The sequence below is a fragment of the Fusarium solani genome (genome assembly GCF_023522795.1).
Source record: "Fusarium solani strain SB1 chromosome Unknown bctg00000001, whole genome shotgun sequence".
In the NCBI taxonomy this organism is placed as follows: domain Eukaryota; kingdom Fungi; phylum Ascomycota; class Sordariomycetes; order Hypocreales; family Nectriaceae; genus Fusarium; species Fusarium solani.
The window spans coordinates 4,274,141-4,292,896 of NW_027072156.1; the positions used below are offsets into that span (position 1 = coordinate 4,274,141).

The 18,756-nt window shown below is 52.9% G+C and overlaps 4 protein-coding genes across 4 annotated transcripts; 2 read left to right on the top strand and 2 right to left on the bottom strand.

Moving 5' to 3' along the window:
- Positions 1–933: 933 nt before the first annotated feature.
- MRS44_003426 (uncharacterized protein) lies at positions 934–6,745 on the top strand (the record flags this gene model as incomplete). The annotated part of the gene is made up of 4 exons (XM_046275375.2): positions 934–993; positions 1,149–1,171; positions 1,233–5,861; positions 5,911–6,745. 4 exons carry the CDS (start codon positions 934–936, stop codon positions 6,743–6,745), a joined length of 5,547 nt encoding a protein of 1,848 aa, XP_046137545.1.
- A 979-nt stretch (positions 6,746–7,724) lies between these two features.
- MRS44_003427 (uncharacterized protein) lies at positions 7,725–10,223 on the bottom strand (the record flags this gene model as incomplete). Its single annotated transcript, XM_046268473.2, has 1 exon — positions 7,725–10,223. The coding sequence occupies one exon, from the start codon at positions 10,221–10,223 to the stop codon at positions 7,725–7,727; it is 2,499 nt and encodes an 832-aa protein (XP_046137546.2).
- A 4,503-nt stretch (positions 10,224–14,726) lies between these two features.
- On the top strand, positions 14,727–15,481 carry MRS44_003428 (uncharacterized protein; the record flags this gene model as incomplete). Its single annotated transcript, XM_046282982.2, has 2 exons — positions 14,727–14,904; positions 14,958–15,481. The coding sequence occupies 2 exons, from the start codon at positions 14,727–14,729 to the stop codon at positions 15,479–15,481; spliced, it is 702 nt and encodes a 233-aa protein (XP_046137548.1).
- Positions 15,482–15,884: 403 nt separating this feature from the next.
- On the bottom strand, positions 15,885–18,307 carry MRS44_003429 (uncharacterized protein; the record flags this gene model as incomplete). The annotated part of the gene is made up of 2 exons (XM_046275376.2): positions 15,885–16,643; positions 16,694–18,307. 2 exons carry the CDS (start codon positions 18,305–18,307, stop codon positions 15,885–15,887), a joined length of 2,373 nt encoding a protein of 790 aa, XP_046137549.1.
- Between the last annotated feature and the right edge of the window lie 449 nt (positions 18,308–18,756).

The window sequence follows — 18,756 nt, forward strand, 5'->3', positions numbered from 1 at the left end:
ACAACTTTCAGGTACGGGTGGGGCCATGGTTCGGAAGAGGATCTTCAATATTCCGAGCCCACCGAGAGAACACGGAGGCTGGGAACAAGTGGAGGGGTTTTGATAACTTTTGATTTCCCTCGTCATATTGGATGTCATTAAAGCTTTGGAACCTGTAGAAGGGATGATCTGAGACCGATAAATTGCTTCATTGTCCTGTTTGTCTTCAGTGGCAAAGAGCTCTGCAAAACGATTTCCCAATTGGGCCGATGGCTAATGGAGAGCTCGCCGATGACTTGTCCAAAATCGTGTGATGAGTTCCGTGCCGCAATATCCCTGCAAACACGAGTTTCGAGGGAGGATATTCTTGGAAACAATCCAGATGATCCGTATCCTTCTCATGGGACCGTATTTCGGATTGCAACAGAACTCATGCTAGGGAGTAGACGTTGGTTCGAATGAAGCCAAGAGCGGGCGAGCTCCCTGGAAGCCTCAAGGGGTCAGCACCTTGCAACCTCTCAGGGACTTTTAGTGGAGCTAGTGGAGGATGGAGGGGCACTACAAGGGAGTTTGAGTTGCTGGGCGGTCTCAGGAAGGTGCCGTCGGATGTCGTTCGCTCCTTCTCTGCTCAGTGACTTGTCACCCAATGGAACCTTCGCAGGTACGAAGGGCGGCGGCTAATCAAGCCCAGCCCAACCAAGGCAGGGGCTCCCCGCCTTGGTCCAACGGCCGGCGTGTTGGCCCTGCTGGGCGCTCCTGCCGCCAGAACCAAACCAGAACCTGAAAAGCAAGCGAATTGTCGCCCACCTCCCGCCCGGCCTGGCCTAACCTCAAAGACTTGGTTGCCATACCTTACGTCACGAGACCTTTTGCTGGCTCCTCCAGCTTGTGAGCCGTGGTTGTCCCTAATCCACAAACCTCAACCTCCAGAGGCTGTATCGCCAACCTCCCACCATGGCCGAACTCAATCCAGAGCTCCAAGAGAAGCTTGAGGAGCTGGACCGCGAGCTCGAGGTTCGTTGGCGCCCCCGGCACTTCCGCATCCACCACCATGATCCCCTCTACCTCATGCGCTCCTCTACATCATGAGACGTGGCTAGAGTAGGAGATGTTCACATCGCTTGCTTGGGATACTTGATAGAACTTGACTGACTTTACGTGTTTGATAGGAGGGAGATATTACACAGAAGGGGTGAGCTCCTCCATATGCACCCCGCGATCGCGTGTGCAGTGACCGCTAACCATATCCTTAGCTACCAGAAGCGACGAACCCAACTATTCTCCAAGTTCCTTGGCTCTCCTCCACCTCAAGTCGCTGCTTTGAGCGACTCTCAACCTGGCCTCCGCATACACTCCCCTGACGACTCGGCGCATCCCTCGAGCGATGGCCACCGAGCTGCTGCTTTCGCCGCCCTCGGCAGCGGCAGCGGCAGCGGCCCCATCCCCGACAGTCCAGATTCTCCCATGTATCGACCGTCATCAGCCTATGGACCACCTTCACGCGCTTCGAACCCCCCCGAGCCGCCTCCCGCCTCTCTCCTGCGACCAGGGGGCTCGATGGCTGGAGGCACGACCGGCGCTCATCGCGACTCTCTCTTCTTCTCCCCCTCGCATACCGAGCCCCAAACCCGAAGCGGGACCATGATGTCGGGCGACTATGCTTTCAGACCCGAGCAGCAAGGCACATATGTCGATCCGCAACAGCAGCAATTCCAGCAACGGCAGCAGCAGTACCAGCAGCAACAGCAACAGCAGCCTTATGATGGCAGAACGACGACACTACTTGACTCTCAAGGCTACTTTTCAGACTTTGCAGGGCAGCAGCACTATGAACAGGGTCAAACGGTCGAGTATGGGGGGCCTCAACAACGATATTCTTCGAGCGATGCTTTCTCTCCCACTGCCGCGATGGCCCCTCCGATGTTGACAGCGAACGATCTACCACCCCCAGAAATCCTCGAGTACCAGCTGCCTTTGGAACCGCGAGAAGTACCGTTCGCGATCCAAGACCCCCACGATGAATCCACCCCCATGTCCAAGTTTGACAACATCGCAGCTGTCCTGAGGCACAGGGGCCGGACAATAGCCAAAAAGCCAGCTTACTGGGTGCTGGACAGCAAAGGCAAGGAGATTGCTTCGATTACGTGGGACAAATTGGCGGCCAGAGCTGAGAAGGTGGCTCAAGTCATCCGAGACAAGAGTTCACTATACCGTGGTGACCGAGTTGCTCTCGTGTACCGAGATTCAGAAGTCATTGATTTTGCGATTGCGCTCTTGGGATGTTTTATCGCGGGCGTGGTGGCTGTCCCCATCAATGATTTGGAGGACTACCAACGTTTGAACACCATCCTTACTTCGACACAAGCGCATCTTGCCCTGACTACCGACAACAACCTCAAGACCTTCCAGCGAGACATTACCACGCAAAAGTTGACCTGGCCAAAGGGTGTCGAATGGTGGAAGACGAATGATTTTGGCAGTTATCACCCCAAGAAGAAGGATGATATCCCTCCTTTGGTCGTGCCAGACCTGGCTTATATCGAGTTTTCGCGAGCGCCTACAGGAGATCTTAGAGGTGTCGTCCTGAGCCACCGAACAATCATGCATCAGATGGCCTGTTTGAGTGCCATCATTTCTACCATTCCCAGCAATGGGCCTGGAGATACCTTCAACCCATCATTGAGAGACAAGAACGGGCGACTGATTGGTGGCGGTGCCAGTAGTGAGATTCTGGTCTCCTATCTGGATCCTCGCCAAGGAATTGGCATGATTCTCAGCGTTTTGCTCACCGTCTACGGTGGCCACACCACTGTTTGGTTTGACAACAAGGCCGTTGACGTCCCCGGCCTTTACGCCCACCTCCTTACTAAATACAAGTCGACCATCATGATTGCAGACTATCCAGGTCTGAAACGGGCCGCTTACAACTACCAAGAGCAGCCCATGGTGACTCGAAACTTCAAAAAGGGAATGGAGCCCAACTTTCAAATGATCAAGCTCTGCTTGATTGATACATTGACAGTGGACAGTGGGTTCCACGAAGTGCTGGCAGATCGCTGGCTGAGACCACTGAGGAACCCTCGGGCTCGTGAGGTTGTGGCACCGATGCTTTGTCTGCCGGAACACGGCGGCATGGTAGTTAGTGTTCGTGACTGGCTCGGAGGAGAAGAGCGAATGGGGTGCCCCTTGAAGCTCGATCTTGGGTCTGACACAGACTCAGAAGAGGGTGGAGAGAAAGAAGAGTCGGAAAAGCCAGCACCCTCAAACGGCTTTGGAAGTCTCCTGGGTGGTGGTGGTACTACGACTACAGAAGAGGGGGCCAAGAACGAGCTCGGCGAGGTTCTGTTGGATCGTGAGGCGCTCAAGACCAATGAAGTTGTGGTTGTGGCCATTGGTGATGAAGCTCGCAAGAGAGCAGGTGACGACCCGGGACTGGTTCGGGTTGGCGCTTTTGGATACCCTATTCCAGATGCCACGCTTTCTGTGGTTGACCCAGAGTCAGGACTGCTGGCGTCTCCCCACTCTGTTGGCGAGATCTGGGTTGACTCGCCCTCTTTGTCTGGCGGCTTCTGGGCGCAGCCCAAGAATACGGAGTTGATTTTCCACGCTCGTCCATACAGATTCGATCCCGGCGATCCCACACCTCAACCTGTCGAGCCCGAGTTTCTCAGAACCGGCTTGCTGGGTACCGTCATTGAAGGAAAAATCTTTGTCCTGGGCTTATACGAGGACCGCATTCGGCAAAAGGTCGAGTGGGTTGAGCATGGGCACGAAATAGCCGAGTACCGGTATTTCTTTGTTCAGCACATTGTCGTGAGCATCGTCAAGAATGTTCCCAAGATTTACGACTGTTCAGCCTTTGACGTCTTTGTCAACGATGAACATCTTCCAGTCGTCGTCCTTGAGTCGGCGGCAGCCTCGACGGCGCCTTTGACATCTGGCGGGCCACCCCGACAGCCAGACACGGCGCTGCTGGAGTCGCTGGCTGAGAGGTGCATGGAGGTTCTTGTGACGGAGCACCATCTCAGGGTGTACTGCGTTATGATCACAGCGCCAAACACGTTACCCAGAGTTATGAAGAATGGGCGGCGAGAAATCGGTAACATGCTATGTCGCCGAGAGTTCGATCTCGGCAACCTTCCATGCGTGCACGTTAAGTTTGGCGTAGAGCATGCTGTACTCAATCTGCCCATTGGTGTAGATCCTATGGGAGGCATCTGGTCGCCCCTGGCTTCGGATTCGCGTGCTGAGTTCTTGTTGCCAGCCGATAAGCAATACTCGGGTGTTGATCGACGAGAGGTTGTCATGGATGACCGGACATCAACCCCCCTGAACAACTTCTCATGCATCTCTGACCTCATTCAATGGCGCGTTGCCCGTCAACCAGAAGAACTCGCGTACTGCACAATCGACGGCAGGGGCCGCGAAGGAAAGGGTGTGACATGGAAGAAGTTTGACACCAAGGTGGCATCTGTCGCCATGTACCTGAAGAACAAGGTCAAGGTGCGGCCAGGCGACCACATGATTCTCATGTACACGCACTCGGAGGAATTCGTCTTTGCCGTTCACGCCTGCATATGTCTGGGCGCAATCGTCATCCCCATCGCGCCTCTCGACGAAGGCCGACTCAACGAAGACATCCCTGCTTTCCTGCACATCGTGGCCGACTACAAAGTCAAGGCTGTGCTTGTAAATGCAGAGGTGGACCACCTGATCAAGATGAAGCCTGTGGCAAGCCATATCAAACAATCTGCCCAGGTTCTGAAGATCTCGATGCCCAGCGTCTTCAACACTACTAAGCCGCCAAAGCAGAGCAATGGCTTGAGAGAGTTGAGACTCACAATAGACCCTGCCTGGATTCGACCTGGATATCCAGTTATTGTGTGGACGTACTGGACTCCAGACCAACGACGCATCGCGGTTCAACTTGGACACGATACCATCATGGGTATGTGCAAGGTCCAGAAGGAAACCTGCCAAATGACAAGCACGAGGCCAGTCCTTGGATGTGTCCGAAGTACAACTGGACTGGGCTTCATCCACACATGTCTCATGGGCATCTACATTGGCACACCAACCTACCTCCTGTCGCCTATCGAGTTCGCTACCAATCCCATGTCCCTCTTTGTTACCCTGTCAAGGTACAAGATCAAGGACACGTACGCGACACCGCAGATGCTTGACCACGCTATGAACTCTATGCATGCCAAGGGATTCACCCTGCATGAGCTCAAGAACATGATGATCACATCTGAGGGTAGACCAAGAGTTGATGTATTCCAAAAGGTCAACCATCACTTTTCTGGGGCTGGATTGGACCCAACCGCCATCAACACTGTTTACTCGCATGTCCTCAACCCCATGATTGCATCAAGATCTTACATGTGTATCGAACCGATCGAGCTCTGGCTCGACACGCAGGCCCTGCGACGTGGTCTGGTTATCCCTGTTGACCCAGAGGCGGACCCCAGGGCCTTGTTGGTTCAAGATAGCGGAATGGTTCCCGTCTCGACCCAGATTGCCATCATCAATCCTGAGAGCCGACTGCACTGTCTTGACGGCGAGTATGGCGAGATCTGGGTCGACTCTGAGGCCTGCGTCAAGTCATTCTATGGTTCCAAGGATGCCTTTGATGCCGAGCGGTTTGACGGACGAGCCGTTGATGGAGATCCGAGCATCCAGTACATTCGAACAGGAGATTTGGGTTTCCTTCACAACGTTAGCCGACCGATTGGCCCCAACGGAGCCCTCGTGGAAATGCAGGTGTTGTTTGTTCTCGGAAACATTGGAGAGACATTCGAGATCAACGGACTGAGCCACTTCCCTATGGATATCGAGAACTCTGTGGAGCGGTGTCACAGAAACATCGTGACCAGCGGCTGGTAAGTCCGACTCACTCATACAAAATTGATTGTACTAATAAAGATATAGTGCCGTCTTCCAAGCTGGTGGCTTGATTGTGGTCCTCGTCGAGGTCAGCCGCAAGCCCTACTTGGCGTCTCTCGTCCCAGTCATTGTCAACGCTATCCTCAATGAACACCAGATCATTGTCGATATCGTAGCTTTCGTCAACAAGGGAGACTTCCCCAAGTCGCGCCTCGGAGAGAAGCAGCGTGGCAAGATCTTGGGCGGCTGGGTCAGTCGAAAACTTCGCACCCTGGCTCAATTCTCCATCCGTGATATGGACGCGGCTGAAGCTGGAGGCGTTGTTGACGGGATGGACCAGGCCAGAGTCTCCATGGTCAGTGTACGAAGCGGAGGAAATCCTGCCCCCGGTTCTTCCAGTCTGAGGAATGCCGAGCAGGCTCCGCAGATCCCCGAACAGGAGGAATTTGAGCACCCACCTCCTCGTCAGTCATATGTTCCTTCACACAGCAACATCACGGAGACATCAGATGACCATGGAACACCAACGACCTACAAGGACTCGCACGTATACCCTGAGGTGGTACCACAAGCCCCGATGTCTCAACCCCCAGCCCAGCTCAGCCTTTCTCCCCAGGCAGAACAAGCCTTTGACGCGCCTGATTTCTCACACTACGGTGCCATTGAACCTGAGCAAGGTCCTCTACCAGCTCCAGGAACAAAGCCTGAAGTGCCACCTGGGGTAGGTCAAGCGCCACCCCAGATCCGACTACCAGGTGTAGATGGGCGAGAAGACGTCAACTTTTGGGGGCAACCAAACAGGGACTCTAACGACGAGGCGGACTGGACGGCGGACGCCATCATGCACATGAACCTTGCGGGCGGCATGAACCCTCGATGAATATAACGGCTATGAACGACGGTAGGGGCATGCCACGAAGGCGGAGTTGGGGCTGGGAACATCTAGACGTGTACATGCCGGATCCATCTGTACTTTGATAGCTTTGAGACGTGTTGGATGTGGTGATGGGGCACGGCTACTACATGTCTAGTTACATTGTTTTGAAGACTATTTCTCCTTTTTGAGGTGTAAGACGAAAAGAATTATGAACTGTGTTACTACTACCAACGCTTCCCATCTAACACACCTGAATGATGAAGCAAGGAAGAGCTGTTTGAACTGGTCTGGATAGGAAAGGGCATGAAATGCTGTAATTCGGGGCCGAGTCATCCGCAACTGCCATGTTAATTCAACCAAAACACCAAGAAAAACCACCAACAATGGGCGCAATGAAAATAGGCAAAAAGAGAAAAAGAAAGAACCAATCGACGTGGGCCTGATTCGAACAGACGCCTCCGAAGAGAATAGATTTCTAGTCTATCGCATTAGACCACTCTGCCACCACGCCTTGTGATTGGATGATGAAGCCGTTGGATGTTTGAGTTTGTGAATGCTTGCGTAGAGAAGATGTCGATAGTTGATGCTCGTGGAGCCGTAGATGCAATTCTCAACGACAGAATAACGCCGTAAAACACTGAGAGATAACCCTTGGTTGATGACGCTTGTCCACTTCCAAGACCAGATGAATGTTCTACCTTTTTCATCTTCATCTTCCTCATCTTCTCGCTCCGTGGACAACAAGTCAGCCAATCTATTCAGCCCCTAACTTGTAATCGACGACAGCCAAGGAGCCAAATTCCAGGATCTCTTCAAAGAGTACAAGGCGGCGAGCAAGCTCAACTGGCCAACTTCAACATCCCTCTCCTAATGCCAACAGCAACAATCAAGCATCAATGGAAAAGACAACAGTCTTGCATCTTGAAAACATCTCAGTGGCCTCTCGGATTGTACGTGTTTATTAGGAGAATTCCTTTCATCACTACCTCTTCCTCCTCTTTCTTTCCATGTCAGCGAGGGCTTGCTTCACGATGCCCTCGGCCTCGGCGATGACGTCGCCGCCACGCCGCCAAGTGTACAAGGCCACTCCTAGCCCGTCTAACTGTTCGTGTGCCCTCGCCAATCTCCTCCTCCATAACTCTAGTTTCTTGTTGACCGCCTGAGGCCCCAAGGTGGGAGAGCCCCCGGTCGGAGTGTTGCCGTCAGACCGGCTGCCGGATCTGGCAGTGCCAAAGGATGGCGGCCCGTTTGTCGGCGGGGGTAGAGGTTCGTAATCTACATCTAGGTTTGTTGTAGTCTGAGTACGGCGCGGTGGAGGACGAGGACCCGGCTCCGTGATGTTGGAGGGGGTAGCACGCCGTCTTGGGGGAGGTGGCGGAGGACGATCAGCATCGTACGCAGGCCTATTACGCGGTTGTGCCGGGATCTTAAAGCCGCCACTGTTGCTGCTGCCCATACTCTGCTGGGAAGAGTTCTGGATCTGCGACAGCGGGTGTGGTGCCGTGGGCTCTCTGACTTGTACAATGGGCTTCCTAGGCGGAGGAGGCGGAGGTTGCTCCTCAGAGTTCTGTCGAGAGAGCCCAAGTCCAGTGACTCCCTTATTCAACTCGGTGATGGACTTGGCGCTCCTCAGGGCAGCAGGCTTGGCCGGTCTAGGCGGTGGAGGCTTACGCCCACTAAGAAGATCGGTTGTGCTAGCAGTCTCAGGGACACTCGAGTTCCGAATCTGAGCGAGAGCGGCAGAGCGGTCCACAGTTGTCTCCCCAGGTTCATCAGAAAAGTCGATCAGGGTTCCCATGGTTGGACCTGCGGATGGCCTCCTTTCTCGGAATGCGCCTGGTGCCAGGTTCTGAGATGAGGCATTTCGCGAACCATCGTATGCGCTTGGAGTCCTTGATCGATTAGGATCAAAGCCAGGGTCAAAGAAGGGCGTCTCTTCTGGTGTCGTCACATCTCGGATGAAAACTGCGAGAATACGACCAGGGTTATTCAGAGCAAGTTCTGTGTAAACCTCCAAATCAGCTTCTCCGCTGTCACCCACGAGGATGAAGCTTCTCTCAGGGAAGTCCCTGAGCAGGCGAGTTAGGGTCGACCTCTTTCGTTCAGCCACTGGCTCAAAGATGCCCTGCAACATGCCGCTGTACTGCTTCAAGTGAAGTGACCCTGGCGGCAGCCCGTGGAGCTTAAAGAAGCTAGCCAGGACTGGGAACAACTGCCATGGACTGTTTGAGCAGTAATGAATGCTGACCCCGAGCTGGTACATGCGATTATACCATTCTCTCACGCCTTCAACCGAAAGTTCGGACAAGTCGCGAACGAAAGTGTTGCGGAAGATCTCTTTGGCGCCCCCTGAGATGTTGGACTTCTTGACAGTGTCGTCAATGTCACTGATCAGGCTGACTCCATAAGGCTCAATGAGCTTGATCTCCTGGGTCGCCGATAGGTCCTCGCTAGCCAGAACCCGAACATGTGTTGGTACAAAGTCCAGTGCAGCGCGGATGATGAAATGACCTGCGTCGTTGGTCATGACAGTTCTTGACTGAGACTTGGTGTCGTTGTAGAAGAATAGGGTGATGGGGAGGGCAACAGATGGGTTCGTCATGAAGGGCGCTATTCGAGCCATGAGATTTGCATTGGCGAGTGCCAAATCTGCTTCGCTCATCTCAGTCGTGGATGTCGAGAAAGTCCTAGCTGGCATCGTTGGACTTGATGGAGCCGAGTCTGGGGACTGGTTCCCACTCTTTGATCGAGGAAAGTAGAAGCTGTCTGTCTCTGGGTCGCTGTTCTCCTGGGGTCTCTCACTGTAGCCTCCGCGATAGGCTACCCGCTTCTCTTGCTGTCCTAGTCGTTCAATGCGCCGCGCTTCATGCTCAATCTTTTCCCGCTCCCGTTGCTCCTCGTGCATCTGATGAGTTCGGGCAGGTCCGGTGTTGAGATTGTAAGGCTGATCAGCTCTCGGAGCTGGTATACCGCTGAGCTGCCGTGCCAGGCCGATCAATATTCGATTCCTCCGCGTCATTGGTCCCGTATGAGGAGAGTAGACCCAGCCTCGGACATCAACATCAACGATGGCATTCTCATCCTCGTTCCTCTCCCATTCTTGCCTCCAGAAGTTCTCGTCTCTGATACTTCCATGGGCAGCTTCTGATTGATGTATCGCTGTCTCACCCCAGTCTCTCTTTGTATGCCGTTTTGCGTATGAAGGGAACAAGACCATCTGATCGTCGCCCTGAACTGTAATGGCGACATCAGGGAAGGCGCCTGGAATGTGTATCCGGCCGTGGTTCTCATATGCCCCGTCCATACCTCGCGCCCTAGTCTGGGCGTATGATTCCTTGATCTCGGTGACCGCTGCCTGGCCGCTCCTGTACAAATTGCCCGCCATGGCGGCCAGCCGTTTCCTTCGGTATCCTCTCTCCCGATCCGGGCTGGTGGCCCGGTCCGAGCCGTAGCCCGTCATACTCCCTCCGATAGGCGGCATTCTGTGTGCCACGAGACCCTTGTGCCGGGTCCTGGCATGCTTGACCGGTCGATGTGCTTGCTGACCCAGCCACAGTCGTCTACCCTGCCTTGCGACGATGTCTACGATTCGGGATTTATCGGCGCGCCGACACTGGCGCTCAACTATATAACGGTAGACCCGTGACTGAAAGTTGTGCTTCAGGTAGGGAAGAGTATTGAGGTGGAAGTTGAGTAGTCGCTCGCGATATCGCTCTCGGACGGCACGTGGGAATAGGAAGCGCAGGAGGTTCTGTTTGTGGCGCGGATGAGGGCGATAGGGGCCGAAGAACCTGAACGGAGCCACCTTGTCGACTGATCCTCCCGAGATGGGGAATCCGATTTATAGGCGAGGATGTGCGTCTCTGGACGGCGAGCTCACGATGACGGTCCGGCTGATGGTGGGAGAAGACGAGCTTGGTGGATGCGACGGGCAACCGGCTCGTCGCAGGCGGGCGCGTCTTCTGACGGGGGCGTTTTCAGCCTGACACGACGGTCAAAGATGACTGGTGCACATGATTCGAGTCTGTCCGGCGGGTTTTGGAGGTCTTGAAGATAGCAATGTTAGACTCAGCAGGATGATGAACTCGTGACCTCCAGCTGCCTGGAATGGAGAGCTAGGCGCAGCCGAGGTGGGCGTTGGACCTTACGTCATCAAAGTTGGACTTGCATATTCTCCTCCAAGGGTAAGGCATAATAATAAGAACAATAATAAACAGGCATAATGAAAATAAAATACTTGCTCTTTTTAATTCTTGTTTAAATGAATTTTACTTAAAGTTCGTATAGTATTAGAGAGGAATTAGATCTTGATTACTGCTGTACTGTACTCCGTAGTATTTCGTTTATTTCTTAAACCCCGTGCGCAGGTAACTAACCTACATCTGCACATGACGAGGTTTCAACATCTTACACCCTCGACGATTGGCCATGTGTATTTATATCGCATCTCATAGGTCGCATAGTTTCCTTCGTATTGCGGACTGTGCACCTCTTGTCTCATTATAGCGTGGTTCCCGTGCGCCTTTCTTGCCGTGTTATCCAGGAGCATTCACAGGAATGGGACAGTGAGAATTCCACTCAACTCTCATTTGTTCCTCATCGAAATGTGGCGAAACGGTTGTTCTTACTTGTCTCTTGTTCCTTCTTGGCAATCATGTTCAAGCCACTCACCAAATGATCGAGTGAATGGCCCTGGGACATGGTCCTATGCCTTTCCCTGGCACTCTGAGCGTCACTGCCCGGGCTCATCTCTCGGGTTTCCAGACTGCTCGGTTCACGTATATGTACTAATAGACTCCGAATGCCTTTTCCAGCGTGATTTTCCGTGTGGAAAAAATGGATGGAGTGGACGCCAGCACTCCGCTTGACTCTTCATGTAGGCGGATGAAGAAGATAATAAGACACCACAGACGGAAAGCAGAATACAGGCCAACTCCTATAAAACCTCTACTTTATAATACAATTATTCATAAAACTTACCCCTAAACTCTTAAATATTGTTTGCTAATTCTATGTCCTCTTTATACCCGCCCTCAGAGGAGCATAAGCATCTATTAACTTGCTGGAATGTGTTCCGGAGCAGCCACCTGGGCAATATGTGGTGGAAGAGGCTCAAAAGTGATACTACTCTCTCTTTATACGGTTATTACCAGAAGTGATATGCTCCCTGGGTTTCTTACTCTTTCTTTATTTCCCTCCTGAATATGATGTGATGCGAATCATGTGGTTCGGGACTCAATGGCAGAACTCCAGTTTGAAGACTAACTGATTGAAGTATAAGGGCTTGAAGGACTGGGGTCTTCTGTGAAACATGTATTGGTATCGGCTCGTTCAAGGTTGGAGTGGTCAATCGAAGTCGATGATGACCCGAGGCACTTGGGTTGTAAGTCCTAGCTAATAATGGGACTGATCCTGGGGCAAGGTTCTTGTGCCTCACGACAAAATGGTAAATTGTGACTTCAGGCTCGATTGCTGTGGTGATAATATCCAGGTGAAAACCAGAAGGGGTTGGGAAGGTGTCTTCGGGTCGGTGGGCGACCGCATAGAGGGACCCCTTGGATCCACCCCATCAAGAAATTGGTCGTAGAGAAAACCAGCTCAAAGGATAGAAATAGAAGCATAATTGAGTAGGATGTTGGTGATATTGACGCAGAAATCTGGGCAGGGCTCAGAGGTACGTTGTTCCTTGGTACATTACCTACCGATTCAGATGGCAGAATGGGCTGTTTCTTGCTGTTAAAGGTAGAAGAAATGATACCAAAAAGTTAAACATCCCTTTATGCAAAGTATTCATTGAGTAATTTCTCATTTTTGAGAGCTTCAAGACAATGTTGTTTACCACCGGATGCCTCCTGGCGTAGGTCTTTATTCCGCATTTGATCAATGTACCAAAACCATTCGGCAAGAAGAACTCATGTAAATCTATGACAAACCAGAAAATGACCAGTCTTGCTCTAAATCGGTGCACTAGCGATGGGATATGGTGCTATGCATTCCTCATTCACGATCGAAGACAGATGAGTAGAGCACTGTCCAGATTCGTAAGGAGAACCTATCCAACATTGCTTACATATCGTGAATCCATGCTCTCCTGGTAGCCACGCGAGAAAGTGGTAAAGATTCTGAGAGAGGTGGGAGGGGGAATACATGACGGCCCTGTCTGCTAGGACTTTGAACTACAACCTTCATTTCGATGGTTACGAGTATCGGGGGAGTAACCGCGATCACTCAGCTCTGTGAATTACGTCTTGTCAATGCAAGATGACGGGCTTGAACCAACTGTTTGTAGAAGCATCGCGGCAGCTCAGCCGTGCCGTGCCTTGTTGCCCACGGCACTCTTGGCTGATGCCCTCGACACTGGGTTCGAGCAAGTACTTGTTTCTGTCTTCGATGCCTTGACGCAAACTCATCACGATACAAGTTCAGCAGTGACGATCAGGTACCCCATGTGTTGCTTGTCTTATTGACAACCTATCCGATGCGTTCCACACCACTCCCTCTCCAGCTCGCCCCCTTTCCCGTCTGTCTCTCAACAACGCCGCCGCATCTATCCGTCTCTGTCAAAGACGGTCAAAGATGCATATCGCCTGCAGTTTCCGCTTTCGAAATCGCTCACACCATCTGCTCAAATCTCGGTTTCTTCCGCAAGAGTCCACACTGCGAACATCTCTTGGCCCTTCATCACAGCTTCCTGGTTAGAAGCGCTCCACCTGCGTGCTTGCCTTGGCATGTCGTCGGTGGATGCTGACAGCTGCTTGGTGGAACTGTCATATTGATGCAAGGAGAGCTGAGGTTTCCGCCACTTCCAGACCTGTTATCGCCTTTGACGCGAGACTGACGAAGATATTCATAATCCACAGCTTCTACCGGCTTCTCCGACACCGCCCACACGTCTTAGATCTCGGATGTCTCTGATATCCCAAACCCCGAGATGTGGAGACTCTCTTTCGTCAAGGTGGTGACCCCCGGCTGCCAAGGAAGTCATCACATGGTACTGCAAAGTCACCGCTGGATACTCTTCAAAGTACACAAGGATGAAGTCGAAACAAGCAAACGAAACAGAGTTTGATCTTCACATTCCTTGCCCATCTTGAAAACGAATGTCACAGTGGAGTGGCAACCTTGAACGCATCGTGATGGTGGAGTGGACTGGGTTTGATGCGTTCAGCCCGGCGCTTAAATGGAAACAAGGCTCTCAATAGGGGCATAACAGTCAAACGCTTGGAACTGACAAGAAAGCATATTAGTCTGTAAGCTTGTAAACCAGTTCGTGCTGGCAACTGCATAACCGCAAGACTAAAAGGCTAAGGCATACAAGCTTCCACGCCACGGTTCCTTCGATCAAGAACCTCGAAACAACGGAGAAAAAATAAGGTCTCAAACACACGTCAAACTGAACAAACTTTAGGAGTGCCAACAACGTTGGTGCACAAGCTCCATTCGGAATACAAGTCTCACCACGGACGAAAGAGGCTTGCGACCCGCGTTTCTAGACCCGTATAGCCTCCTGTAAGTAGCTGAATACGAATCTACCTACGTACCTTGACCGAACGGCGGAGTGCCAGGGGGAGAGTGACGACTATCCCGGCGCGGGCCGGCGGGAATGGCGTGTGCCGAACCACGTCGAGTTTAGCTCTCGGAGGAAAGAGAGAAAAACGTCGAGAGGGATGGTGGGAACTGTGACGAACCAATCATGATGTCTATGGTGATGGAGATCTGGAATGCCGTTCTGAAATGTGACGAGTCTAGATCGAGGGAATGTCTCAGATTCACGGAATGCACATGGTGGCTTGCCGAGAGACTCCTCCTCCGGCAGCCGGACATGGGAGGCATTAGAGAGATGGAAAGAGTACGATGAGTCGATCGAGTTGCTTATTCTCAGTTGCTCAGTTGAGTATATAATCTACCAACTCGCCCAGCAATAGCAATGGATCAGATCATCATCGAACAAACACCCCTGAAAACCACATCACCAACTTAAACAATGAAGTTCCTGAGCCTCCTCACCCTTGCGTCGTTCGCCTTGGCGGTCCCAGCACCGGCCTCGGAGCCAGAGCCTGTCCCTGAGCTTGTCTCCCGACAGCAGCAGACTGCCGTGGGTGTCATTGTCAACCAAGTCGGTACCCTCCAGACTGCTGTCCAAGCCAACGTCGATGCTATCAGTATGGAGAAACTCTACAAATGAACGGGAATAGAGGCTAACATGAGATTATAGCCACGGCCGTCGCCCAAATCCAGGGGGCCGTCGACGCTCAAATCATTATCCAGCTCCAAACCATCATCAGGGCGAACCTTCAGGCTATCGTTGAGGCTGTCGCAACAGCCACAGCCTCCATCGTCGCCGTCACCACCGGCGCAGCGGGAGGTGTCGTGGGCGCCATCGTCGGCCTCACTCAGAACCAAGTCGTCCAGCTCATCGCGGCCATCAGGGCATCAATCCAGGTCATCAGCCAGATCAGTGTCGTCGTCACCCTCATCGTCACTGACCTGACCCCGGACATCCGTGCCTTCTTCGATGCTGAGATCCAGGCTGTTAGGGAGATCCTGAACCCCTTCATCGCTCCCCTGGCTATCTTTGCTGCTGCTATCCTGACGGCCTCGGTTACTCTTGGTGTTGTTGTCACGGGACTGAGGGCTGCTCTCATTGCCCTGCTTGAAATCCAGCTTGCTCTTATCGCCGGCATTGGTGTCCCTGTTGACCCAAGTCTCCCCGTTGTGTCTGCCATCGCCGCCCTGTAAAGGGGCATGTCATGGTTTGATATGTAGCAAGGAAATACTCCTACTACAACACCGGAACTTCTGGAGCTAGGGCACAATTCACGCGTCCTGTGGAAGGGACGGAGGCTCGGTGCTGAATGGAACTTCTCTTCTGTAATCTTCATAGACTTGGATCAATCATCAGATCGTAGTTGGGGATTGTGTTCAACACACTAGGTACTGTGGTTACACGAGAGAGCTCTGGCTCTCCAGGACTTGACCGGAACTGGGGTTCAACAGAGGAATAAAACACGCCCGTTTGTCGATAATACATGTAATTATAAGAGTAATTACCCTTGATTCACTTGACCGATAAAACATGTGCCTTGCTATGAGTTTCATTAAAATCTACCTGTACATCGCTGACAATGACTCCCCTTTTGTTCTACCTCCTCTTACCGCCAGCCTTGCCCTTGGCTTTGCTGGGAGCGCTCTTCTTGTCTCCACCCTTTGCCTTTGCCTTGGCTTTCGACTTGGCTTGCTCCTTATGCCTTGCCTTCACCTCGGCTTCAGAAGACTTGCCCTTCCTCCACTCCTGACCCTCGGCGCGCATTTGCTTGGCGTCGAGTCGCTTCTTGTCCTTGTTGCTCAGCTTGCCCGCCTTCTTCTTCAAGCCCTCCCGCATGCCGTTCAGCTCCTCGCGACCGGCTTGCTTGGACTTCTTCTTGTCGTGTTCCGTTTCGAACCATGTTCGCTTGGGCCGGGACTTGATGTCGGCCTCGTGCTCAATCAGGTTCTCACCCTTCTTCACCTGCATTTCGACATGGGCCAGGTGCTTCTCCTCCTTCTCTTCTTGCATGATCTCATCGATCTCGTCGTCCATCTCGTCGATTTCGGCCTGGAACTTGTCGGCTTCCGAGGCCTCGATGGCTCGGCTGATGACCTTGGCACCCTGGGCCTTAGCAGCCTTGACGGCGGCCTTGACGACCTTGCGATCGGGCTCGGCGGCCAGAGTAATGGCGGTACCCTTGCGACCAGCTCGGGCAGTACGACCGACTCTGTGGACGTAGATCTCCAGCGATTGAGGTGCTTCGTAGTTGATGACGGTGTCGACGCCCTTGATATCCAGACCACGAGAAGCAAGATCGGTGGCTAGCAGATATGACACCTTGCCGTCTCGGAACTCTTCCACACTTGAGATACGCTGTGCATATTGTTAGTACTGGGAATCGTTGTGCTAGAGATAATACTGACCTGAGTTTGGTTCATGCTACCGTGAAGCTCGGCGCACGACAAACCAAGAAGACCGAAGATAATGCGGGCTCGGTGAGCCTCCTTCTTTTGTCGGAAGAAGATGATGACTCGTTCTGTGTAAAGCGTCTTGCAAATATATGCCAGGTAACCCATTCGTTTATCTTCTCGGCCAGGTCGTAGACGAACAAACTCCTGCACCAAGGTACCGACAGTCTTCTTCTGCGAGTCGACCATGACTCTGGCTGGCTTGTTCATTCCCACGCGGATCAGTCGGTCGACAGTGGATGTCATGGTGGCCGAGAAAAGCATCGTCTGACGAGACTTGGGGAGTGTTGTGAGAATCTCGTTCAGTTCGTCCGCGAAACCGTCCTCAAGCATACGATCGGCTTCATCAAGGATCAGAATCTCAACTGTGTCAACATTGAAGCTGGCCGAGTTTCGCATGTGATCGATGAAACGACCCGGCGTCGCGATGATGACATCTGGTCGCAATCGCAGCTCTGCTTCCTGAACCTTGAGACTCAGACCACCAACGGCAAGGGTGAACTTGATATCGGTATAGGCGGCGAGCTTGGTGGCAACAGCATGACATTGGATGGCCAATTCTCGAGTGGGTGTGAGGACGACAACTCGAGTTGTGGGAATCTTCTTTGGTCGGTACAATAGACGCTCAAGAATGGGCACAATGAAAGCACCAGTCTTTCCGGAACCAGTGACGGCACCACCGACGAGATCCTTGCCCATGAGAGCGATAGGGATGGACTTCGACTGAATGGGGGTGGGCTTTGTGAAACCAACAGAAGCAAGACCACGAAGAATAGGGCGAGACAGAGACATGGCCTGGAATGACGAAACATCCGACTTCTTGCCTGGCTTAGCCTGTTCCTCAGGAGCAAAGAAGGCTTTGCGCTTTTCCTCTTCCTCGGCATCTTCCTCATCGTCGCTCTGGTCTGAGACGTCGTCGTCGGGGTGGCCAACAGGGGTAGCTACAGAGTCGTTGTCTGAAGCTGCCTCGTCATCGTCATCGTCCTCGGCCTCGTTCTCAGACTTGTCCTCGTCATCTTCCTCCTCGTCGCCAGATTCCTCGGCGTCTGAAGCAACGTTCATACCAAATGCGTCGTCGGCGAGAACCTCGTCGTCGTCATCGTCGAGGTCAACCTCCATTTCATTGGCGTCCACCTCAGCTTGGTCGGCATCCTCCTCAGCATCCTTGTCGGCGGATTTTCCAAGCTTCTTTTCCCTCCGTCGGCGGATAATCTCGTCAAGGTCGACGCCCTTCTTGTCGGCGTTCATACCCTTCTTCGCGCCATCAAAACCCCATCCCTCAAATTCTTCGACACCAACGTCCTCCGCGTCCTCGCCGCCGAATTCAAAGTCAGAGTCCATGGCTCCATCGTCGTCATCATTTTGGCCCCAGATGCCCTCGGCGACCTCCTCTTCGTCATCCTCGGGGGTGGCAGCGCGTTTCGACTTCTTGGAGCCCTTGGAGGTCTTGGCCTTCTTCTTGGGAGGTTGGGCAGAGACTTCCTCCTCCTCGACCGGGAGATCGTCGTCGTCGTCAATGGTGTGGATAAAGTCGTCTTCAATTGGCTTTCGCTTCTGTGAGGGCGCCATCTTGGACGAATTGAGAGACACACGTGTCGTGTCTTTGGAATGAAAAAGTGAAGTTGAAGATGCGACTCTGGATAGTGGGGCACCTTCCTCCAGCGCAAATCTCGAACTTTTTTCTGCCGCTTTTGAAAATTTTGGCGGTGAGAGCTCCCGTCACGTCCATGAGCACGAGCCAGGATGGACGTCGGTCAGCGAGCTTCTGCCACGTGACCTCACTGCAAGAGCCCAACGTCAACCAGCTTCAGGGGCGAGAGCGGGGGGTTGGAGGGGTTCTGGGATGGCGGTACGCGTCGGTACCAGACTGACCCATCAAAACACAGCAAAAACACAGCACAGCACTTGGTCTCCTCGGGTACCCCCCACATCCGTCAGTCTGGTTGATTGGGCGACAGGCAAATGCGAGGTGCCAACTCTTCTGTTCTGGAATCAGCGCGAAGACTGATCCATGGTTT